The 25,284-nt window shown below is 46.4% G+C and overlaps 1 protein-coding gene across 1 annotated transcript in view; it reads left to right on the forward strand.

Annotated features, from left to right (window-relative positions):
* Nucleotides 1-21,455, forward strand: part of LOC144162587 (glycine dehydrogenase (decarboxylating), mitochondrial) — a 74,561-nt gene extending 53,106 nt beyond the window's left edge. The window contains exons 16-23 of the mRNA XM_077693185.1: nucleotides 677-756; nucleotides 2,121-2,303; nucleotides 3,171-3,424; nucleotides 4,345-4,440; nucleotides 6,249-6,356; nucleotides 8,387-8,451; nucleotides 11,998-12,078; nucleotides 19,871-21,455. Coding sequence (XP_077549311.1) covers nucleotides 677-756; nucleotides 2,121-2,303; nucleotides 3,171-3,424; nucleotides 4,345-4,440; nucleotides 6,249-6,356; nucleotides 8,387-8,451; nucleotides 11,998-12,078; nucleotides 19,871-19,987 — 984 coding nt within the window. The 3' untranslated portion in view covers nucleotides 19,988-21,455. The remainder of the gene's footprint in view (nucleotides 1-676; nucleotides 757-2,120; nucleotides 2,304-3,170; nucleotides 3,425-4,344; nucleotides 4,441-6,248; nucleotides 6,357-8,386; nucleotides 8,452-11,997; nucleotides 12,079-19,870) is intronic.
* The last annotated feature ends 3,829 nt before the right edge of the window (nucleotides 21,456-25,284 follow it).

A 25,284-nucleotide genomic window follows, 5' to 3' on the forward strand; every position in this document is an offset into this window, starting at 1 on the left:
AAACGGGAGTGGGTTGTTTCGGGCTACACCCGCTCAACTTGGGGGTATTTGTCAAGTTTCTGGCAAAAGAAAAACTTGCGAAACTAAACAGCGACGTCATAACCGTCTAGTGTATGGCAGCAGTGCGCTTCAAATTAAACATACGCATGACCCATTGCCTGTTCTTCTCTCCTCTGTATATATCTACATGGGGGAGAATTGGTGTAATTCAGTTACAAATACCATATTTCTTCTTGTTTAATCTGTATTCTGTTCTAAAATTTTGATATTCGCTGTCCCTAATACTAGGCATCGGCCGGGTATTCAGACGCATTTGCAAACATTGGGGCTTGGATAAGGATGTTGCAGCCCTGAAAATCGACGTTTGGCAACGAAACATGCCAGTGCCGCACATAGGAAAATAAGGAAAGCCACATACACATTTTAGTTCAATTTTCTATTTTGCATTTAGCGAGGCCGTAGAGTCTCTAAAAATAAAAAAACATGGAAAAAAATCTATGCAGTACTCGATGAGGTATTCGAAGCTGGGCTTGTCTAAAATTTTGATTTATTTATACTCGAAAATTTTGCTATTCGAACATCGCTAACCCACGCTTCCTTGTACTACACGCGAGTTCACCCGTTCACCGGGAGCACCTCCTTGCGCATGCGTCAACTTGTGCTACTCTCATTACAGCTTGACCAGCATGGAGACAAGGTGGCCTGTATTATGATCACCTATCCATCTACGAACGGAATCTACGAGGAGACAATCACGTACGCCTGATTTTATAACGCTAATCATTTCTTGGAAACAGTTGCACCGTCGTATACCATCTATGGCGTTTAACAGACTTCATAAAACAATACATTTACATGTCGTGTACTTTGGTGCGTTTACTGAGCCGTACACCTCTTAATTAAAGCGTTACATCACTTCCTTTACTTTAACCCGCCGCGGCGGCTCAGTGGCTAAGGCGTTGCGCTGCTGAGCACAAGGTCGCGGGTTCGATTCCCGGCCGCGGCGGCCGCTTTTTTGTTGGAGGCGAAAAGCAAAAACGCCCGTGTGTAAGAGATTTCGGCACACGATAAAGATCCCCAGGTGGTCAAAATTAATCCGGAGCCCTCCACTACGGCGCGCCTCATCGCCTGCGTTGCGTCGGCGCGTTAAACCTCACAATCAATCAATCAATCAATCAATCAACTTCCTTTACTTTATTTTGCTTACAGCTAATATAGCCACTCTCTTCATTCATAAGCTGGCCAACGAATGGTACAATATTTTTACTTTAAGATTCGAAAGTATTGAAGTTGTGGTTTAAAATTCAATTGTTTGGAAACTGAGTAAATGCGCAAGGTGAAATGTTGGTGCATTCATGGAACTAAAGCTGTTTTTCATAATTACCGGTGTTCCACGCACAACACGTTATTGCTACGCGTGGTCTATGAGGCGCGCCGTAATGAAATGTGTGAAAGAATTTGCGCTACCTCGAGGATATTTACGTGCTCCAAAATATCGGCACACCGGCGTTTTCGTTGTTAAACTCAATCGTACTAACGGCTGCCGTGGCCGGTATAAACCCAGCTAGAACTATATTTATTTACACCATCTGCATTAAACTTGATCGCAGTGAATAAACGTCAAAATAAACCCATTTTAAGGTGAACTGTAAACATTTTACTGCGTAATTCGATCAAGTGAAACCGGCAATACCTGCGCGGTGCGGGACGTAGTTTAACCTGGGCTCTAGTCATGCCTTAAATTCGGCGTGAAATAATTCGAAGATCAAATCTGTTTTATCGTTCAATTCTATCTTTTGCTTCGAACTTTATAGGCTCGGATGTTCATTTAGGCTTAAATTTGGTGGAAAACAAATTACTGATCATTTGGTTTATCGCATTCACTCCAGTTGTTCTCTGTAATCGGCTACTTAAACATACCTGTGTTTCTAAGCCTAAATCTTCGTGTTAATTTTAACGCCAATGATCAAGTCAAGCCCACATGTCCGAAAGTGTTAAATTCGTGTTAAGCCTAAATGCTCATTTAGGCTTACCTTTGCCTGACACATCGTTGGTTCATCGCATTTAGCTCACTTGTTGAGCTACTTAAACGTACGCATGTTGCTGCCAAATTATCGCAGTGACGTGTGCGACCTCGTGCACGGCGTGGGGGCCCAGGTTTACCTGGACGGCGCCAACATGAACGCCCAGGTGGGCGTTTGCCGGCCGGGCGACTACGGCTCGGACGTGTCCCACCTGAACCTCCACAAGACCTTCTGCATCCCGCACGGGGGCGGTGGCCCTGGCATGGGACCCATAGGAGTGTGAGTTTGCATTGAACCCCGCTGTTTTGCGCTATAAGTCTGACTCTTGAGACAGGGTAAGTGTTTAATTATGATTTCTGAGTTCATCTAACTCTGAAGCTGTCAGTTCTGGGACCGAATAGGTTCTGGGTCTGAGTCGAAATGAGTTGTAGTTAGAAATAATTTGTATTGAGAAATAAGCTGTAGTTCGAAATGAGTTGTAGTTAGAAATTACTTCCCGGTGCTTTCATATCAGTCATGACCCTTAGCTGGGTTCTGAGTCCCTGGGAGTTGAGTAAGACTGTCTTGCACTGGCTGTGAGCTTGAGTATGAGTAAGCAAAAAATGAGCCTGGGAGTGATCGTACATAGTTTGAGTGAGGCTGGATGAGCTGCTAAGGTTTTGGTTTGTGCTTGAGTAAGAGGTGATTTAAAGATAACTTTTGGGAGCGAGGTTTTATAGGCAGGTCCAACTTCGCCATGGTTTGTTTGCCGCTACAGTTACGAGAAGAGAGCGTGTTGCTAGAGCAAGACGAGGCTCGCCTCGTCTTGCTCACCGCTACGCGCCGTTGTTACGGCAGCACACGATGGCTGGCTCGTGTGCACAATCACCGCGCGTGTTTCGTAGTATCATGGTGAGAGGCGGGTGCCGGGACTGTCTTAACCTCGTGACAGGCCAAGTGACGTAGGAAAGGGTAACCTTTCCTCTGCCGCATCCTGGGTGTTTATTTGGAGGGTAGATTGCTTGCAGGATGCTGTGACGGGGGTATGCGTTCGTTTGCACTAGACGCACTTCTGCTGTGTCCTCTTTTGGTTAGTCTTGTGCGGCGGAGGACGAGAGTGATGCGCAGTTTCTGACCACGTGGGCTGGGCGTGGATGCGGGGCGCAGGAAGGCCCACCTGGCGCCCTTCCTACCCACGCACCCTGTGGTGGACCCCCTGGGCGGCGGAGGCGGCAGCTCGTTCGGCGCCGTGTGCGCCGCGCCCTGGGGCTCGTCGGCCATCCTTCCCATCTCTTGGGCCTACATCAAGATGATGGGCGCCCAGGGGCTGCGCAAGGCGACGGAGGTGGCCATGCTCAACGCCAACTACATGCGCAAGAGGCTCGAGGACCACTACGCCGTCCTCTACCTGGGAAAGAACGGTAGGCTGCGCCAGGACTGTAGTCGTCGAGCTTGGTCTCGGTGATGAGCAACATTTGGAGGGGCCCGTAGCTCCGGCCTTAGCACAAAACAATTCCAGCAGAATTTTGTAACCGTGTGCTTTAGTTAACACCAGCGGTAATTACAGCATTGTCCAGTTCAGGCTACTTGTCTAAACACCGATGCACCGGTGCAACCGGTGCATGATCTTCGTCAGCCGGCGGAGCCCGAGGTTGCGGGTTCAATTCCCGCCCGCGGCGGCCGCTTTTCTGATGGAGGCGAAAAGCAAAAACGCCCGTGTGTACGAGATTTCGGCGCACGTTAAAGATCCCCAGGTGGTCAAAATTAATCCGGAGGCCTCCACTACGGCGCGCCTCATCGCCTGCGTTGCGTCGGCGCGTTAAACCCAACAATCAATCAATTACTTGTCTGAAAAGAGCAAGTAGCTCATAACCTAACGTTATTTAGGTAGGCACATGGAATTAAACAATCCTTTCGCGCTCACATTTCTCTAAAATGTAGTGAATGTCGGTTAATGTAGAGGTATATGACAATGTTTCTTTGGGGGACTTCATATTTTCTAATGGCCACTGGACCACTAGGATAGACATCTTCCCCCTAGTCGTGCAGTTCTTGAAGAAAACAGGGGTACGTAAACATTCACGATTGTGCGTTGTTTAATGGCGCTGATCGGCTGGAGAAATGGCCGGAATACCCTGTAAGGCTAGGTCTGTTCGTCTACTAGCAACAAAAGTAGAACAACAAAAGTAGCACCATTGTGACACCTAATGGCTCTTCTTGCATTTCGGGACGCCAAAACAAGGCGACTTCCTTTGAGAGACACGCATCTGTGCTGAAAATAAGTCTTTTGCTTTGTCCTCCTTTCCAATTCCCGTTTTTTTTTTTTCGTCCCCTCTCGTAGGGTTTGTCGCACACGAGTTTATACTCGACATGAGGGATTTCAAGAAGACGACGGGAGTCGAAGCCATGGACATCGCCAAGAGGCTCCAGGATTACGGTAGGTATACTGGGCCGGGCAACGTGCAGGTACGGAGAATACTCAGTTCCGTGTGTTGATACAGGCTCCAGAATTATGGAAGAGGAAACAAAGTAGCCTAGTTTCACTGACTCGACGTCGCGAGCGCGGATTAAGTTAAAGGCCAAGCTGCCTCGCATTCTCTAACCGCAAGCTTATGCTAGATAGAACTTCTAAAAGCCAGCATAGGGATTCCCGTTCGCGCCAATTCACTTTTGTTGTGTGCCGCTGGTCACGCCATCTATTGGAACCTTTTGTTTCTTTTGAACTTGCAGCATTTCCACGAGGGGGCGCCACGAGTGCTTTTCATCACGCGTATTTTTTATTTGCTACAGGGAAAATCAAGTATCGAAATATTTTTAATTAAAAGAACAATGCAAATATAACTTTTGTATTGATGTCTTGTTTCAGATATTCCTAATGTTTTTTTTTTTTGCTCAACAATGTTGTCATGTGTAAACGTTGACACCAGATTTAGTAGTTTAGCAAAGCTTTGCCTACATAAGCGTCTCGTTCACGCAATTGTGCAACTTTCTGCACGTGTGCTGCTTGGCGCTTTCTCTCCGCCTCGCTATGCTATGCCCTCTCCACATCATCTCCACATCACTGGGACTACGTTACATTTCCTCCCAGGAAGGCCTCGACCAAGCAGGGCTGTTAATGCGCAGACATACAACTAAGAAAGCGCGGTGTAGCGAACCCCAGCCGAGCTCTGCATATACGTCCAAGCTCAGCAGTATTTCGTTTCAACTAAATTTAGAGCGTGGTTTCACAGAACAGCGGGACCAGATAGGTGCATACTAGATGCAGCCCTCCGACACTTAAGAGGGATCCCGCAACACACCACACCACACTTCGGCTAAAATAGTCAAACCAACGATACGGCAATGGGGACTCGCCCCACAACTGCGGGCGCGTCATAATCAAACTCCTAGTCAGTAAATTACACTGCTACTTAAGGTGTAGTAGGCGTCTGCTGTACCATTCAAATTTTCGCCGAAACGGCACGTAGACGTCACGAAACGGCAGCATACATAACCTTCAATGATACCGGCTACATAGTTTTCTAGACCGTTAAATCCCGGCTGACAAACATGCTGTTCGTCAGGAGACAACAAAAAATTGGCTGACGATCACGATACTCCCTAACGCGAAATTTGAGTGCCGAGCGAACTGCAGTCTCCTGGGTGACGGACCATACCTGCCGCGTCTCACGAAGTGATCGCCGCATCAGCGAACGTACGAAGGCGCGCCATATACTCTGGCGTTATCTCGTAGCGCGCCGCTAGCGCCTTTCGCCAGCCGTGGCCATGCTTTCACCCTCAGCTTTCCTGCTCGCGAAAATCTTTGCTAGGCTCTTCGTTCTCTCGGTTATATCGTAGCGCGTCACCACCGAAGAGAATGTCTCGCGCCGTTTTGGCATATCGCCTTCCGGACTTAGCGAACTCACTCAACTTCATGGCAGTAACTAAATACGTTTTATACCCGGAAAATCACAAGCATTGAAAAACTTTCAAATCTCGCGCTACGGTGACGTGTGATGAGGAGGAGGAAGATAATATGGGCCAGCATTAAAAGTGCTGTTACCACTGTGTTGAGTGCACGTTAGCATTCAAGCAATAGAATATTTAATGTTTCTGTTTTTACAGTCGTGTTTGGATTCATGATAGGGTTTCCTCTTTCACTTTCTTGGGCTCACTGCGAGTTAATTTTGGGCTTCAACAGCGCGCGTTTGGATTCCAACGCACTAGTTAACCTACGCTTGTTTGTTTCTGCTTTCCCCGCCGAAGGTTTCCACGCGCCCACGGTGTCGTTCCCCGTCAGCGGCTGCCTGATGGTGGAGCCCACTGAATCCGAAGACAAGCAAGAACTCGATCGGTTCTGCGACGCCATGATCTGTGAGTTCTGGCATCTGCAATCCCTATAACCATGCCTGACATAAACATGAACGTGTTCTGGTGTAAATGTAAGCATGATAAAGGGGCTTTGATATAAACGCCTTCCCGACCTCGCCAGAGCCAACAGGTGCCACTAAATCTGCGTTTCAGGAGTGCCTATGTAGTTCCAAATTTTACTTGCCCGCAGTATTTCTATCGCAATAGCAGTTTTCCACTGACCAGTAGCTGCTCCGGACTGGGAAATAAAGAGACCAACTGGTGTTATTACCAAAGTTTGTTAAGTTATCATTACAATTAACAATATGATTTACATTGCCAGCAAAATTGTTTACAAATTTACAACTGTGTGTACGTTGCTTCTGAAGTATTACTTGTTCGGAATGCCTGCATCGTTTGTTTCATGTATTTTTTACTCGGCACTGTAACAGGCATTGGAGCAATATCAATGCTGGTTTCATGGAGCAAGACTATATATAGCAGGCGAAGCGCACCCACTGCAGTAAGCGCAGGCGAGCGACCAAATAATGCCACAACGAAAACCAACGCGGTCTACAAAGCTCCCTAGCTACCACGGAGCAGGAGAGGGTAGCGAAATATGATGGACGAAATGATAGGTGTTACAATTCATCTCAGGCCTCAGCACTGAAATTCCAATCACTGCGGACACAGTTTCTTCTCCCGCGACAGATGCCGGTATAGCCCACGTTATCTGGTCGCCCTGGGAAGCATCGTTTCCTCTCTTGACTTGTTCTTACTCCGTTCGTTGCGTCATTTGGGTGGTTATTTTTCTTATTGCGAAAGCGATAAATGGCCCTTCGAGTGAAAAACGCGAAGTGTGCGGTATCAGCGTCTGGGACACCAAAACAGCTATTTTACAACGTGTTCTTGAAGCGTTCCAAAGCACGGGACATTCCATAGCACCTGCCTAAACCCTGCAGTTCCTTATGGGGGCCGTCGATGCCAGCACAAGGCAAATGAAGCACCAAGGGAGGGGAAGTGCCTAGCCAAGTGAATGAACGCACGGGCAGCGCAGTCCACTGTCGCCGTCAACTCTCCCAATGCGCGGCGGCAGAAACGAGCAGCAGCACAACGTGTCGGACATAGATCGAAGCCATTCGAACGATTAGGGCGGAAGCGGAACGCAACGCCAATCGTCTCGAGCGGCAAGAGTACGAAGCCCTTGGAGAAGGCGGATGGAAGCAGTGTTGCAGAATAATGCTTTAATTCGCATTCAGAACCCTCAAACGGCCCATGAAGACAAAACAGAACTTTGCTTAATTTAAAAAAAAACTACACTTCAGTACCTTACTCAGCTCCGTCCCAGGCGCGAAAGCCGTTACTAGCAAAAAAAAAACGCAAGTTTTCAAAAAACTTCAAATTTCGCGGTGTAACATGATGTGTTATGGGAAGGTGTGACGTCATTACGGCCTGCATTCAAAACCATTTGCAGTGTGTTAACTGCACGTTAGCATTCGAGTGATGGGATTAAACGGATCTAAAGGCCCCACTACAATCGTGCAGTCATGTGTCCTAGCGATGGGTTAATACAGCGGCCGCCATTTACTGACAACATCCAGTGACGTCATAAAAAGTGGCCCAAAAGTGGCTAGGGAGGCGCCACTGCGTCACGTATATTCTTGAATAGCTCCATCATTTGTTCGAAATTAGCGATACAATTGGTGCCATTGTTAGGGACAGAACAGCCTTTCGAATAAACCAAAATTGTATGTTGTCTTCATGGTTCCTTTACAAAATGCTTAGGCGTCCTCTGACATTTTTTTTTTCTTTCAGGAAAGCGTAAGTCGAGATTATCCGTTTGTAGTTTTTTTTTCTATCCAGCAAATGTTTAAGAAAAATTGATTTTTTTCCTTTAAGTCATGAACCTAGTACTTCGAAAGCATCCTAAATGTGCCAGGAGTTGGACACCACTCTGTGATCGGCGACTGTAGTTAACTAGCTACGATCATTTTCAAATTCTAATCCAGCGGCGAATGAAAATGGCTTTAAGCCGTCCATTCTTTTTTTTTCAGTGATTCGGCAAGAAATCCGAGATATCGAGAACGGCAAGTTTGACGTCAAGACGAATCCACTCAAGGTACGATAACGTTCAACGCGCACCGTGTGGTATACGGCTGTGTACTCCTGCCAAAAATATGAAGGCCAAATACAAATCTGCTTCACTTGAAAGATACCGTCGCCATAGTATCAATCTTGTCACTTTTAACACAAACTCCAAGCAATCACGTTAGGCAAAAAATTCAGTGCCTTTCCACTCTGCCAATAAGGATAACCAGCGAAGCTGGGGTGGGTAATGTCAGAGTCGTCGTAGCGGCTAATTGTAATATACAGTATGTTATCACTTGAATGAATGTCATTTTAGACGAACTATTCAGTTGTGTGAACTGTTTAAAATCCCCCACTGAACCGCCATTGAAATTAATGCAGACGCCCTTCAGTTTAACGAAATTCTTAGCAGTGTGCATTTCAGTTCTCCAAACATATTCCATGTCACTGTCCTACGTCTCCAGGTCACATTGACCACTTCAACAAGTACAACACGCACTTTTTTGTATCACATTTCTCGTTGAGAACCGCGTGTCATTACCGCGCCACCAATTGTCCCCCTTTTAACTTTGAACTGGTTTGGCTATACATAGGTAATCTTGTAGCCAGCCGAAGCCATAGCCATAGCCACAGCAACAACTTTAGCTGTACAGCCACTACAACCACAAAGAAAAGGCGTTCGCGTGCTGGTTAGTCATGTATCAAACGAAAGCGTCTTTCTCTAGACGAAAAATGGAATGTTTTGCGTAGGCTCATGATAGCTTGGACACAGGGATTCAATTCATGACCTCTTCAGGCCCAAGTGCACAGATGCAGCAAAAAATTACTGCATCCTACAAAAAGTACTAAATAGTGAATATCCGCTTGCGAATGAGCAGAATGATAAATAAATGGGTTTAACTATCATTCGAACATCCGATGTTTCCTCTAGCTTGTGGTAACTAGCTGCACCATACCTATTTCAGTTGGGTGAACTTCCACTTTAGGTAACGTTTTCCTAAGGTTGAAGTGTGTTCACGAGAAGTTGCAGTGTAACGTGTTTCCGGATAATTCCAGCAAAACGACAGTTACAGCCGTTTTCTTTTAACCATATTCCCTGCGTAGGGGCCGTGTATTGACAGCAGGCATTTTGTAACGCTTACATCACCGTGAACTAACTGATTCTTGCAAGTAAATGAAACTGAGCGTAATTGTAGCGTCGCCTTAGTAGCCAATTGTCATAATTTGTTTCGTGATACTTTCGATAACACAAGAGTTATAGCCAAACCATACTCCCTGCTTAGATGGTCATGCTGCATTGTGCAAGACCCAATGGGAAAAAGCCAGCTTGCAAAGTCCAAGCTCGCACTGATCGACTTAAGGTCGGCTTCACCTATAAACACAAATGCATAACTTAAAAAACATTCTCGAGGGCTATATAGCCCGCCGTTCATTGAAATTTGAAGACCTTTATGTTTTTCAGGATGTGGCGCACAGTTTAACGATCCTGGAAATTTGAGGGGGCTCCGCAGGGTGGCGCTACGCTCGCGTGCGATTCTTGTTCACATCGCTCTTTTGCCGGAGATGATCTTCTCGATACTACCCATAGACAGCTTCGCTGTAAAACAAAAGACGACCAAGTGGGGCCCCTGCGCCACATTCTGCCTCTGTGACGTAACAGAGACTATACTCAATAACAAGTTAACTTAAGAACAGCAATAGTTCATGTACGGTATCACTCCGCCTAAGCGACGGACCCGGATATGTCAACGCGCATGCGTGTTTTGAAAGGAGATTGCTATGAATGCTTGATATCGCCTTCCTTTTCCTACGTAATTTGTTTGTCGTCGCTGCAGTACTTTATAAGCATATTGAGTCCAGGAAATCACGAAACGGCTCGTGGCATGTTCAAAATATTCCCAGTAACGCACTACTTGCGCCGAGCGGAGTAACATCTGGCTGCGATGATGAGGCACAGCGGCAACTTCCGTTGCCGTTCTTAAGTTGTAACCGGGTATAGTTTGTGCCATTTCTGACTGTCCACACAAGCTGCTTGCCGCCAGTAAGCACGATTGTAGGGTTACAGGGGTAACTCTGGCTCGTTTGATCGCACTTCTTAAATGATAAAACCCGTGAACAAGCTGATTGCTCTTCTTTCGGCAGCTCACCTATGACGCCACCGTTCACTTTGTCTAGCGGGAAATTTGAAACATTATCAACAATTGTCATCTATCAAAACTATTAAGCGCTTGTTATTTCAAATAAAACAATGCACATCACCTTCTGGGTGCCCTCAAAGCGATACGAGGGCTTAACGAGGTTATTAGACAAGCCCTTATTTTGGTGACAAAGTGTGCTTTCTTGAGTAAATGTTAACAGAGAAAACCCTAAGTTCCTTTTATTTTTATCTAACTTGATCATGACGTCATGTGAATCTTTACAAATCGTGTAGTGCCGCGGTGCATCCCACCGACGATCCCAGGTGCTAGCGACTGAAAGTCACGAATGTTTTGCTTACACGCGTGTAAAGACCCTCTTTAAAGACGTTAGTCTTGCTTGGGCTACTTAAACAAGAAATTTGGGTGTGCCTGTCTGTCTGTCCCTCGATTCAGCCGCCCGGCCAAGAGTTGATTTTTTGAACAAAACATTCATACTGTAAAATCTCGGTAATTTGAACTCGGTTAATTCGAACTTCCGGTTAATCCAAACTCACGCCCTGGTCACGGCAAAGCCCTGTCTATTTCAATGAGAAGAACTCCTGCTAGTTTGAACCCGTCGGTATCCTGAACGGTTAATTTGACTGTGATTTCTTGGTTTCCAGTACTCCTCGCAGAAGAAGTCGGCCCAGGGTGGTTACATGGTGTTGCAGACCGAACCAAAGCAAATTTACTAGAGATGGAAAACAAAGAAACAGAAATACAACAGCGTGGCGAGAGCGCTACGCTCCTGCAACAGCTTATTTCGTTTTACAGAGGGCGCCGCGCCACCGGCGCCAGTGCTCCGGCCCATGCATTATTATTTACGAAACATTATTTGCGAAATCACCTGCCACAAACGTGTAGTAGCGCCTAATTCGCGATAACGAGTCCAGAGGTGGCTTCTTGGCGTTCTGCCCGCGTTGTGAGGTGCGATTTTCATTCATTCTAGCACGCGCCCGCTAATTGGAACTCAGCTTAATTCGAATAATTTTATGTTCCCCTTCGAGCCGTGCAGCACTGCAGCACTGAAGGAGACTTCGCGCGCTTTCTGCCGTTCATGTCACGGAGCAAGCCGTAATGCGACTAACGCCTACCCCAATTTTTGAACTCCTTCATCCCTATCCATCAGGGAGGAAAGGCCAGAAAGCGTCAAATTGCCATAACTCAACCCAGCGTATTGAACGTCATTGAGTTGGCGCCACCAGCCCCGCACCTTTCCCCGCATTTTAAAGAGGTGTTTACTCCGATTTTACATGTCAACCCAGCACACTTTAGAACCGACATTGACAAGCTTTTTACTGTAAGCGAATAACCAACCGCACGTTTACCTGCGTGTAGTTGTGATGCACGGCGCACGAGGGCGCGTTCCGTTTACCGGTTGTTCGCTCTGTTGTTTCCAGATGGCGCCACATCCCCAGAAAGTCGTCATCAGTTCTAAATGGGACCTTCCCTACACGAGGGAGCAGGCGGCGTTCCCAGCGGTGAGTGATTTCAGAGGTGTTTGCCCTCGCAAACTCAGCGTGGATATTTCTCTTTGCTCAATAATACGTGGTGACAAGTTACGTGCCGAAGTACTGATGCAAGCAAATCGAGTTTACGACATTGGGCATCCTCGATTTCCCAGTCCTGGACTATAGTGTATACCTGGACGGTCCGCGGGCAGTTCAAGGACTACCCTCGGACCGGTAGTCCCGTACGAATACATGGAAAAATCGAGCGCCGGAACGCGTCTAGAGCAGTCCGCGGACGATCCGGGACTGAAAATCGAGGAGGCTCATTGTGTGCCACATTCAGCACGTTTGAACAAGTAGGCTGGTGGATGGCGCCAATTTTAAATGGTTGCATGACAGCACGCACTATCAGCGTACATTCATCGCGTCCGCTCTCGTTTCTCTGAAGAGCTGGTGTAGTGCCCAATCATTTAAACGCGAGTAACGAAAAATTGATATGGATTAAGTTATGCTAAGCGAAACCGGAAGGTCTAAGTGAGCAGCTTACTTTTCCCTGACCCTCTTGTGCCATTTCTTCGCTCTTCTGATGTGCCACGTTGATTTGTTCGTTTATATAATATTCGGGATGTCTTGGCTCATACTGTATATTTTGTTGTATGTGCGCAGGATGTTTCTTTGTTGTGCGTGTACTCATCCTGCTATTGGCCTGCAGTATTTCTTAAATAACACATCGTGAGCTGTACGCCCGATTCTCGTAATGCATTAAGCAAACCCTCGCTATAAAGATATCGTCTTATTCCTATTCGCGCTCGGTTGGAAGCTTTTCATTGCATCGACAGTAAACTCTCCCCGATCTTAAAATGAATTCAGTTTCTTGGCTGGAGGAATTTGTTTTAACAAGGAATGACGGCAATTCTATCGTTCACGACTTCGTAAGCAGCACTTCTTCAAGGTGGTGAAACATGCGGAATGTTGCAGCTGCCGTCCCATATGATGATGATTGCTATTGGTTTCCCCTTTGAAGCGGGGTGATGACATGTCATCTTACCAAAAAGGACTAATATAACCATGTTTTACACTCTTGGTTTAATACTAGCGCTGCTTAGGGCAGGCACTAAAGTTTATTAGGCCCGAAATACTTTCTTTTCCCTGTTACAGGTGGTAACTGTCCTAGGCAATATTCCCCTCTCTGCTTTTCGTCCACCAGCATTCTAATCTTCTTTTCGTCCCCTCGACAGCCTTGAAGTTAACTTCCTCTCTGATACCCTTAAATCCTAGGGCTTCTGGAAGCCCAATATTCCCTTCATGTAAATTTGGATGGATACCCTCACATTCTAACACTATGTGCCGCATAGTTTCTGTTTCTTTTCCGCAGACCACACATACCCCATCATTTTGTGAATACTTCCCCACAAAACTCTTAGTTCGCAGGCAACCTGTTCTAGCCTCAAAAAGCAAAGCACTGCCCTGGGAATTATCGTAGAAATTTTCCTTTCTGATGTTTCAGCGGTTTCAAGTCGCCCTCTGGCGGCGATATTCAGCGTCATAGTAAATGCGTAATAGTGTCTCCCGTCTTTGGCCTAAACCGGAGTCACGCTGCTACAAATGCCACACACGGGTGCTGGAAGTGGGTTTTCCCTCGTGGCGCCATGGCCGTGCCATCAAGCCATGCATCTACTCACCACATATTCAGCTCTCTAACCTAGACGATGCAGAGGTAGACTAGGCGTTTAACTTACGAGCAGCGACATCGATATTTAACGGCGAAGTTAAATTAGGCTCCCTCGTTGAATGTTTGCATTTCGCATTTCGCTGTTACATGCTTCGCAACATCACTTCCTAGGAATTGACTTTATTGGTGGCAAGAAAATGGCAAGCGTTTGTCCCAAAGGTGCAAGAGCTCCATGCCGAATGCATTTGGCGTAGTTGGCATGTCATTGTCGCTGTGAAAACTACAATTCAATTCACCGTTAATTTAATAGGTCCCTGGGCCCCAACACGCACACTACCTTCCACTCTGATTCACCCACTTTACTATGGTCCTCCTGGCCAAACAAAAGTTCGGTGTACAGATACCGCAGCTAACAGTGTAACGTAGCGATGTTGCCGAAGTTCATGGTGCCTTCGTTTCCGTTTTAGGGCCGAAGCACCTTAGTACCTCGCTTTGTGCGGGGCTTGGCGTCCGTATACAGTGTTGCGCATGCGTAAGGAGCATTGAATTGGATTGGATTGATATGGATTAGATTGGGTTGGATTAAATTGAATTGCATGGAATCGGATTGGGTTGGATTGCATTAGATTGGATTGGAATTGTATATACTGTACACACGCGCTGTCACTCATTTACATGCGCGAGTGGGCAATGCCACGGGTGATTTACGGTAAGAATGAACCCCAGTCCAAGTGCTTCGCCCACTCGTCATGATTCACTTCGTGGAGATGCGTGAATTTTTTTTAAAGCGCAGCTTTCTTTGCTTTTTTTGACGGTGATGATCGTCGGTGGAGTAAAAGATGGTTGAAAAGCAAAGCCTTCTTTGCTCGAAAGCCAATGTCTTCAAAGTCCAAAGTCAAAATCCAAAATACGAATCTTTACACCCAAAACGCACTGCAGGAAGGTCAACTTATACAATGGGTTTCCACAAAGGCACGTCAAGCGCAGGTGCAGGGTCAACACTCCATCCCTGGCCAGTACTGCATCACCAAAGTCCAAACTCAGACGACAACAAACGATTCCCACTCGAGATTTGACTTTGAATCTACTCGGTTTTCAACGGAAGGAAGCTTCGCGTTTCAACAATCTTTGTTGTTAGGTGAAGGGACTTTGAATTTTTTGCGCACCTAATGAGAACATAACAGAACTTGTTGCTGAGCTAGTTGGTACGTACTTAAAGAAAAACACGTGGTGCAAACTGGACGTGGACGAAGAAGAGAAGATACCACAGATACAGGCGCCTGTATCTGTCGGATCTTACTTCTCTCCTTTTTCCACGTCTAGTTTGCGCCACGTTTTCTTCTTTCTTTAATAAGTATAGATTGCGTTCATTTTTCTGTTCACTGCACGCACATCGTAATTTAGTATTTCCAGAAAAAATTTGAAACTAGCACAGCGGTGACGGCGCTTATTACCCTCCCTGTTCTGCTAACTTGTCCCTTTACAGCGCCTCTACATTATCCAGTGGTGAGACGATTTGCCCTATCAGTTTAATAACACTAGTTTTAGGGGTATAGTTTTGGGGGTATTAATTTCTTATCGGTGAATACAGCGTATGCCTACCGGGAAGTAAATTTGTCCCTACTAATCTCACAGCTCATTGTCATTGTCATCGCGGCATGTCGTCCAGGAACGCGGGCAAGGAACTGATTGGTAGAATCCCGATAACAGGCGCCGGGCTCACCCCGCGTACTTTATTAGGAAGAACGCACCTTTGCGCAATCAGCCGGTTTAGAAATTTCAGTTGGGAGGCTTTGCTGCGTACAAGTGGCTAACAAGACAGGGAGGAAGTTACCTTAAGTGGGTAATTTTTAACTTAGAATTGGCTCAGCTGCCGTACCAGCCAAGGAGAAGTTGCGGGTGCTCGTAATTCTGATCGGGTGCTCGTAATTCTGATCCACTTGTCGGGTTCTGGTATCCATTGGCTCCGAAAGGCACGAAAGGACTCCTCGACAACCTTGCACTTTATCCGCCGGATTGCAACGCGTATCCCGCACAGAGGTGGCTAGACGGCTCGTACGTGCTGTTCTTCAGCCGCGCCTACTCTACGAGGCACAGTTTCGCAGACGCACCGTGCAACAATGGGCAAAAATTGAGGCTATAAACAGAGAAGGCATGCGCACCATCACGGCACTTCCTCGTCTTACCCCGATACCCATCTTACAGGAACACGCCCAGCTCAATACCATAACGGAGCTTATAAACCAGCGCGAAGAAGGAAGGAAGCTCAAGCGTTTGTATATCCCAATGGCCGCAGCGCTTCATTCACAGTTTTGTCATGAGTCCCCCGTCACTTCAACCTTATACGATCTTCCACTCTGTTGATACTCGACAATTACAATCAATGAGACAACGAAGCTTCGTCGCCGTCACCAGCCAGCGCCAACCTCCGATACCACAGTCCCTAAAGGTTACTGTATACTGTACACAGACGCAGACCTTCTGCCGGGCGGAGGACGGACTGCCTTCGTCAGTGCCACGCACCCGGAAGCTGAAGGCTCACGCTGTTACCCCACCGACGCTCCAGACCCGTTGCTACTAAGCTCCAGGCTGTACATTACGCAGTCAAAGCTGCAAGTGCCCTCCCCAACATACACAGACTCGCTAAGCGCTGTGAAGCATCTGAAGCAAGTGAAGACACCTCGGATCCGCCAGCAGGTTCACAGCCTCTTCAAGACATCACACCTAATGATCCGCGTACATTTGGTGCAGAGGCATGGTCAGAATATACCGAACCAACTAGCGGACCATCTTTCCCACTCTTCTTCCAACCCTGAATCCTCGCCTAGCCCACTTACTTGTGGTCCGCGCTGCCATATTTTATACCGGAAATCCCTTCTGAGAAGGGACACGCGTGCCCTAATTCCCCCGTGTCTGCTCCCTCTCCCCTAATCTTTCCCGGGTGGATGAAGTTTCTCAGAGGAGGCTTCGGGCTGTGGTGGCTTTCACGCCTTCAGTCACTTGGGGACCCGCACCAGAAGACCCAGGAACTTGTCCCAAGTGTCCAGCTCCGGGGACTGAAACTGGAGCACAGCATCTTCCGTGCATGTGCACGGTAACAAGGACAGCTCTGGACGACGTGCCTATCATCATGATCATCGTCAGCCTACTCAGGTCCACTGCAGGGCGAAGGCCTCTCCCATTGTCCTCCACGGGCTCGGATGGGCTAATCTCCGGTGGGATAAACTAGACGACTATAACCGCTGGATGTAGGAAGATAGATACTGCAGGTGCCTAATGGACTTCCTGCACGTAACTGGACTGCATGCCTACCTCTAGGCTGGAAAACTCATCGGTTTCGTGACTATTTTTGCTTTTTGCACCCGCGCTTTCTCTTGCTTTCATACTTTCTTCTCTCTTCTCATTTTTATACCTCCTCTCATACGCCTCGTGGCAAGAACAGGGAGCGAAAAAAACAAAACAAACGAAGTAGGAGACGCGATTGTACTCACTGCACTCACTGGTCACTTTTAACAGCAAAGCTGTTCAGGGGAGGAAACAGGTGTTACGATTCGGCCAGCGCCGCAGTACTTCCCCGCACCACTCCTCGGCTGTGCGGCGAAGCCACTACGTGCGTGCGCCACCATGTCGGCAACAAGTTGCGACAAGCCGCGTCAGACGCTTCGCTTTGGGCGCATTTCAAAACTTCGGCGGCTGCCTGCGAGGCTCGTCTCCACGCTCTTCAAGGACACAGAGGTCCCGTCGATCGCAATGGAGTCCTCCTCTCTCCCCTCTCTCGGACTCAACGTGTCCGAGGCTATGAACGGCTTACGAACTCTAGAAAGAATGTTGTGTGTGTCTGTGACGTTCGTGGCATGTTGCCGCTTGTTGCGTTTGACCGTTATCGCTTTTGGGTATAGATAGAGCTGCCCAAGCGTTAACTCATTCCGGTTTGAGCAGCGAATCGATGTTGTCGCTCTCCTCGAGTCCTGTATTGTAACCTCCCCCGTCGGGGCATTGTTCTTTGGTTTCGGATCACCTCTCGCTATGAAGTAAACAGTTACGTTAGCCTACGGCTTCTGGACTTCTTCACGGCTGCAACAGCGGCCTGACCGCTCGCATCATACACGCTACCACTCGTATGTCGGAGGCCACGGAGCTCGGATCGGGTGCCCCCGCCCGGTCGCAACACATGGTATCCCGGGCGCATCGATGTCGAGAGGGCATAGCCTAGGGAGTGGGAGAGCGAGCGCCAAACACCCTAGCAGGGAGTTAAAAGAACGCTTTAACGATACGCTTATACAGGGTTATCAAAATTAAGTAAACAGTTTTTTTAATAGATGCTTATATTTACGTAAAGACCACTTCTTCAGCTAATTTATTCGCTCAGGGGTATACATAATTAGGTTGTAATTATTTATGTCGGTGGCTTAATTAACTATAATTCAATAAACTTTTCAGTGGCCGCAGTAAGCAGGCATGTTTGTAAGGAAAATTTAGACGCAATCCTGTTTCTACGCAGTTTCATTTGGCAGAACTCTTCCAGCGCATCCGTACTCCGCAATATATAACTGCGAAGTTTAATTGCCGTTCGCATGATCACGCATGCTAGACAAAGAAGACCGGCTTAAAGCTCATCCCTTTTTTTCTGTGTTTCGATAGCGGTTCCGAGGACTGCAGATTGCGATAACGCCAGCTGAGACTGAAAGGGGGCCAGTTATCACTTTTTTCTATGCCTCCACCTCGTTGTCAAACTAAACACCGTAGACAGCAGGCACGTCACAAAAGGGAGGAGCTTCGCGCCGGTATTCGCAGTCAAGCCTGCGTAATTATGCGAACGGCAATTAAACTTCGCAGTTCTGTATCGCGGAGTACAGATGCGCTGGCAGAATTCTACCAAATGAGACTATGCAGAATCAGGATTGCGTCCAACTTTTTAATACAAACATGCCTGCTTACTGAAGCCACTAAAAAGTTAATTGTTCAATTTCAGTTAATTAAGCCACCGACATCAATAATTACACCTAATAATATGTATCCCAGGACGATTAACTCCACTGTAGATGTGGTCTTCATGTAAATTCATGCGCCTAATTTTAAAATGACCTGTCGATTTAATTTTGATCGCCCTGTATAATCAAAGCTTTTCTAAACTACAAAATCTGGCGGCAATGTTTATACATGTCAACATTGTTGGTCAAAAAGAAAAAAAAAGTAGCTTAGTTGAGGCCTGACATCAATACATATTTGCATTGTTCTTCTAATTTGATTATTGCGATAGCAAATAAAAAATTACGCGTCAAAACAAAAGCGCTCGTGGCACCCCCTCGTGGCAGTGTTCCAAGTTCAAAAGTAACAAAATGTTTCAGTATATTGCGTAAGCAGTGGAACACGGCAAAAATGAATTGGTGCGAAGGAGAGTCGGCTTGCTGGCTTTGAGAACATCTCTGAAGCTTGCTCAGCCTTGCGATTAGGGAACGCCAGACGACTTCGCTGTCAACATCACCGTCCGCGACGTTAAGTTGGTGAATGTGGGCAATTTGTTTTGTTACTTTGGCCCACTGAAAACTGCTCAAGGCTTTTCTTCATGAAATGCGTCCTGGGCGAGAAGTTTTCAACTCTCTGAAAGCTGATAAGAACTGCTCTGGACGGGTGTGAGGAGCAGATGGAAGCCGAGTGTGTGTGTTTCTTTGAGTGTGTACTAGCTCACACCCGTCATTCGAATCTGTTCTCATCGATTTATTGCAACCATTGATTGATTCCTACTCATAGCTTTAACTTTTGCGCACACAAAAAACGAGGACTAAATAAAAACGAGGATTAAAGGGAAAGTGCATAAGTAAACCTTCAGTAGCCCTGTCGGATAAGGAAATTAAGTTGTTAGATGACATGAGATAATGCAAATGTTAGTGCGTTTTTTCTCGTGTTTGTGTGTATGACAAGATGCGTACACATTTGAGCATGCGCGGGTGATGTCAAAGAGGGTATATATGTGTTGAGCGATGAATAAACTTTCAGTTGTTAGTCTGCGCTGGTCGTCGTGTCTCTGTTTAGTCCTCATTTTTTTGTGTGCGCAAAAGTTACAGCTATGAATGGTCACCAACTAGCCCGCCTTTCAGTGTTATTGCAATTGATTCCTACTGTTTGCGGTGTTTCTTGCACTCTGTGCAGAGGTTCGTCACACCGGAGACCAAGATATGGCCGACCGTGGGGCGCATCGACGACATCTACGGAGACACAAACCTCGTCTGCAGCTGTCCGCCCATGGAGACCTACGAGTCCCTCTAGTCGCGCTGAAGTCCGCTTTTCGTGATGCGCGTTTGTTGCTTTACTGGAGTGACTCGGCTCCACGAAGGGAGAGGCAGTGCCTTGACTTTAAAAGTCTGCGGCCTTCAATGGCGGAACTGGGCGACTGCACCTCCTTCCACGGGAACGGACGACTTTTCTGTGCCTTCAAGCCGCCGGGTCCTGGATAGAACGAAGGTTATCATGTGCTGAACTATTTTCGAGAAATTGTGTGTGTGTGTGTGTGTGTATTCGACGGCCCCAGCAGTGTCACAGATTCGTAGCTATCTATTGTATGTGGAAAAGGGCATGGTTATGGGTATTCTGATTCGTGGACGTTTTACCAGTTGCAGCTTAACTTATTTAAACCCCGGCGTTTCCGCACGTTGTCCATGCAAACGTTGAGTATAATGGTAAATACCACGCATAATAAATTAGCAATCATTTTATCGAACGTGTATAGTACATTGCATAAGTATGAGCCTATACGCTGTATCACTTGGGTTCTACCCATCAATCTGATGGTCTTTGACAGGCCAACTTAAATGGCTGCCTTGTTAAGGCTTTCTCTAAACATTCCCAGCAGCATGCTGCCGTCTTGGATGACGGGGCCACAGCTTCTGTCTGCGCGATTTGTGGCAAACACCTCTCCGTGTCCCGCCAACGTTACACCGGTGTGGTCGTTAGCAGTGTCATCAGTGAAACTGTGAATGTGTTCCAGCGTCGCATGCGGTTATTCTGGAAGGTGAAGGTATACCCACCGAGTTGTTTCTCGCGTGAGTGACTACGAAGAGTGCGTGATCCACCGGCACCGTGTCAGCATTGTTGACTGTCGTGGTGGCGTCGCAGCGTCCGGCCATATTCTGTTTTTCGTTTCTCTGCCACCATTCGAGGCAGGCGAACATCCCTTTTTGTGTCCTTATCGCGCCCATCACGTTAGGCAGGGCCCTGGAATGTGTCACGACTGTTGCTTTGCGCCACATCCGCAATATGAATAATCTTCGATGCTTCTTGCCGTAGTTTCGGACATTACCACCACAGAATCTTACTGTGATGTTACCTCCCCGCTTGAGTGTGGTGTTGACCATGTGACCATTGATTCTACGTTGGTTGCGCTGCTACTTAAGTTGCACATCTTCTGTGGTTTTGATTTTAGAGGCACGGGCTCTTGTTTGTTCTGCAAGGGTTCTTTCCGTGCCTGGGCACAGACAGTTATTTAAGGCGTCAACATTGTGGCGTAAATCTTGGCGTGTAAAAAAGAGCGTGTTTCAACTAGGCACGATATTGTGAAGGAAGGGTCATGTATGTGTTGGAAGGCAGTGGCGTGACTTGCAAGCGTCGCTCAGATCTATACACTTTGTAAATTATGCTGCCGCTGCAATACAGCTCTTGAAAATGAGGGCAGCGAATTTTTCTTTTTCTGCGCTTAGTTTGGACTGTGTACGATAATAAAATGTATTTCCTCTGTGTATAGATTTCTTCTGGGATTCTACAAATGAGTAGCAGCGAAGGGCTGGACGTGGTTTGCGAGCTTAGGTCTTCCCAAAACAACGTCGCTAATTTCGCGCTGAGTTTGTGCAAGCTATCATGAACGTTTAGTGGGATGAACACAAAATGTGTCAATGTAAAAACGGTAATAAACTGTTCATTTCACATCGGATGGGTCAGCCCTAAATGGTCATTCTTAGTGTCGTCGGAGTCCTCAATGAAAAATCCAGCGTAATCGAAACGAAAAGTTATGATGCAACCGTTTTTCTTTGTGTTTTATTTCGCTGGAGCACGTGCGTTGGAAGGCGTCGCAGCCAAAGGTGCTGAGCGCACGTGTTTTTTTTTTTTTTTTTTCTGGGGGGTGCAGGCCTACAAGAAGAGAGACAGAGAGAGCGAGAGAGAGAGAAAAATAATTTATTCATATGGTTCCCTGTTATGCTGGGCGGGTGGCTGACCAGCAGCCACAGCTGGTCAGCGACCTTGGCAGCTCTGTCCGTCAGAATCGGAAAAGTACTAGAACCTGGTTGGACGTACGCATAGGTGTGACGGGATAGACAGGAATGGCAACGTGCAATGCACCCTTAAAGGCGCCATGAAGACTAAATATGAATGTTTGGTTTCTAAAGAAGTAGCCGGTGGTAACTCGTTGAGCTTTAATCCAGCCGCGAAAGACGTTTTTATAACAAAAAAACGAAAGAAATGTTGAAGAACTTGAAAATCAGTGACGAAACATGGGCAGCAGTAATGCACTAGCGGCAGCAACTAAAAGCTCGGTTATCGGTGCATAAAGTGCACGTTAGCATTCAAGTGATGCGACCAAACGTATCTAAGGGCCCCACGCATACTCCCGGTCATGTTTCTTGGCGTTGGCTTTGGTATTTGGCACAATATACTATCACGCCATAGAGAACTCGCCAGAAAGAGGGTAAAGAGACGCCACTGCTTCGTATGAGTTTCACATTATCATGGTTATATGTTTGAAGTTTACGATACAATTGGACTCACTGTTATTGTGGCAGATCAGTCTTTTCGATAACACAATGTTTTATTTGGCTTCAAAGCCCCCTAAAGAAGTCAAAATACAAGTTCGGTTCATTGTCCCGATAACAATGGCACCAATTTTTTCGCAAACATGGAACAAATATTGGAGATATGAAACAAAACGTGTAGTAGTGGCGACTCCCTTGCCGCTTTCTGGTGGCGTCTCTGTGACGTCACAGATTTTTGTTTGTGCGATCGGTGGTCGTCCGCGACCTAAACCATCACTGGGCGATTGTAGCGGGGCCTCTCATTCCGTTTGATCGCATTACTTGAGTACTACCGTTCACTTCACAAAGCGATAACTATTTTTAGAGCTGCCCCACATGACGACACTCCTGCTCATAATAGGTAACTGTGGCGCGAAGTTTGAAAGTTGTTCAATGCTTCCTGGGTTTTTTTGTTAACCCTGTAATGCCCAAACAATCACTACATAAAAGTTTCAATGCTTTATTACTTTATATTTTGTGACTCAAACAATCAAAAAACTTAAAAAAAACTTGTTTCCCCTAGGGTTATTAAATTGCATAATGTATAATAAACGCATAAAAAGAAATTATGTATATACCTACATATATAATGTAGGTATGTAAGGTTACATGTCCAAATGTATATGTTGCTATATGTCTACCTACATATATAGTAGGTATATAATGTACCCCATAAAAAAGGGTATCACACACCTATTGAAAGTAGGTGTAAACCCGCCGGCCGCGCTTATGATGCAGGAATACACATTTCAAACTGTATTTGGGACTCTATGCAGCCAGTTATCGAGCTATAGCTTTTGAAAAAGGCACAGGAGGTGTCAAAACTGATACAGTGGCCATTTCTTGGCGGTCGAAAGGCCCAGGTGCGAATACAAAAATCCCAAAGCTGGCGTATATGATACTTTGGGCATTACAGGGTTAAAGACGCCTTCCGTTTCTGGAATAAAGACGAGTAAGATACTCAAGCCTAGGTTTTTCAAATTCAAGTTTTATTTTGTCTTCATGGCCTCTTTAAGGAAGGGCTGGCGGTGTAACCATGCATGTACGGGAAGGAGAATTTTGCTTCGGAACTCGTGCCCCGCTCTCAAGTGATAGAGCCAACGACCAATATCACTGGTTGTGCTGACGTATGTGGTGCAGAGAGCAAAAACATGAGTAGAAATGCTAGTCCTCAGAGTCTACATGAACCCCAGGACATCAGAAAGATACATTGAGAACATTAGGTGAGCAACCACTTTGCATGACTTTTACATGAACAAGGCACAGGTTGTTGACAGGGTTGTTGAAAGTGCGAAAGAAACTGGTTCCTGTTGTTTCTCTGGTATAATTTTGAACTCGCATGTTACGACCGCAACGAACCAACCACGCGGGGTAGATACTGTTTCGATCTGGTCTTGGCCAAGAATGAGGGGGTGTAGCCTGGGAGCTAGAACACCCCCGAAATTTTCTGAATGGGGCATTCCCCACTCTTGCACCTCCTCGTTCTGGCCTTTTCTTTTCGTCCACGCTGTTCACATTTCGTAAAACAAAATTAGAAAATTAGATGAGAAAATGAAAATTAAATTACGTTAGTGTGTAGGCTATCTTTCTCTTTAGGTTTCTTAATTGCCGGCAGCGTATAACGCTCCCTGAAAAGTATATCTGGCCACGCGTCCAAGAATGTATCGAAGAATTGCCAGGGCGTCTAGCACATGTTGGCGTCTAGCACAGCAACCAGAAAGTGACTAGAAGGCTAACGATCAAATACGGAAAGAACAGTGGGGAATCCAAAACAGCCAAGGTAACCAAAAAAGAGGAAAGGCAGATTGAAACGAATAAATGGAGGGAAAAAAATGGAAAGTAAAACGTCATTAGAGATGTACAGGGCTGAGAAGATGAACATCAGAAATGAAAATTTCTACGATAATTCCCAGGGCAGTGCTTTGCTTTTTGAGGCTAGAGCAGGTTGCCTGCAAACTAAGACTTTTGTGGGGAAGTATTCACAAAATGATGGGGTATCTGTGGTCTGCGGAAAAGAAACAGAAACTATGCGGCACATAGGGTTAGAATGTGAGGGTATCCATCCAAATCTACATGAAGGGAATATTGGGCTTCCAGAAGCCCTAGGATTTAAGGGTATCACAGAGGAAGTTAACTTCAAGGCTGTCGAGGGGACGAAAAGAAGATTAGATTGCTGGTGGACGAAAAGCAGAGAGGGGAATATTGCCTAGGACAGTTACCTCCTGTAACAGGGAAAAGAAAGTATTTCGGGCCTAATAAGCGTTAGTGCCTGCCCTAAGCAGCGCTAGTATTAAACCAAGAGTGTAAAACATGGTTATATTAGTCCTTTTTGGTAAGATGACATGTCATCACCCCGCTTCAAAGTGTAAACCAACAGGAATCGTCATCATCATCATCATCATCATCACTACTATTACTTATAAATACTAAAACTTTCCATACCTCCATATTTCTATCAAAATGTGTGCTGCGTTTGCTACAGCTTCGCTGGACCTGAACTTTCGCAGAACCGGGATAGCGAGTCAATTTTTAAAGACGAAAAGCTTAAAGCGGCCGTGAAGACACAATACAAGTTGGTTTTATTCAAAAGATTTGGTCTTTTTATAGTGCCTCAGCGCTTTCCCGGCCCAAAACGATGCTTTATTCACTAATATACTAAAAACGTTTGGCCAAAATATCACTCCTCCATCTGAATCGCTGTTTCGTCACGTCAGCAATGGCGTATACGGGGCATATACCAAAAACAAGATAGTATGTTGACCGGGCTGGCACAATCCTAGAGAC

The sequence above is a fragment of the Haemaphysalis longicornis genome, unplaced genomic scaffold (genome assembly GCF_048455015.1).
Source record: "Haemaphysalis longicornis isolate Haplotype H1 unplaced genomic scaffold, Haemaphysalis longicornis Haplotype H1 scaffold_12, whole genome shotgun sequence".
NCBI classification, from domain to species: Eukaryota; Metazoa; Arthropoda; class Arachnida; order Ixodida; family Ixodidae; genus Haemaphysalis; species Haemaphysalis longicornis.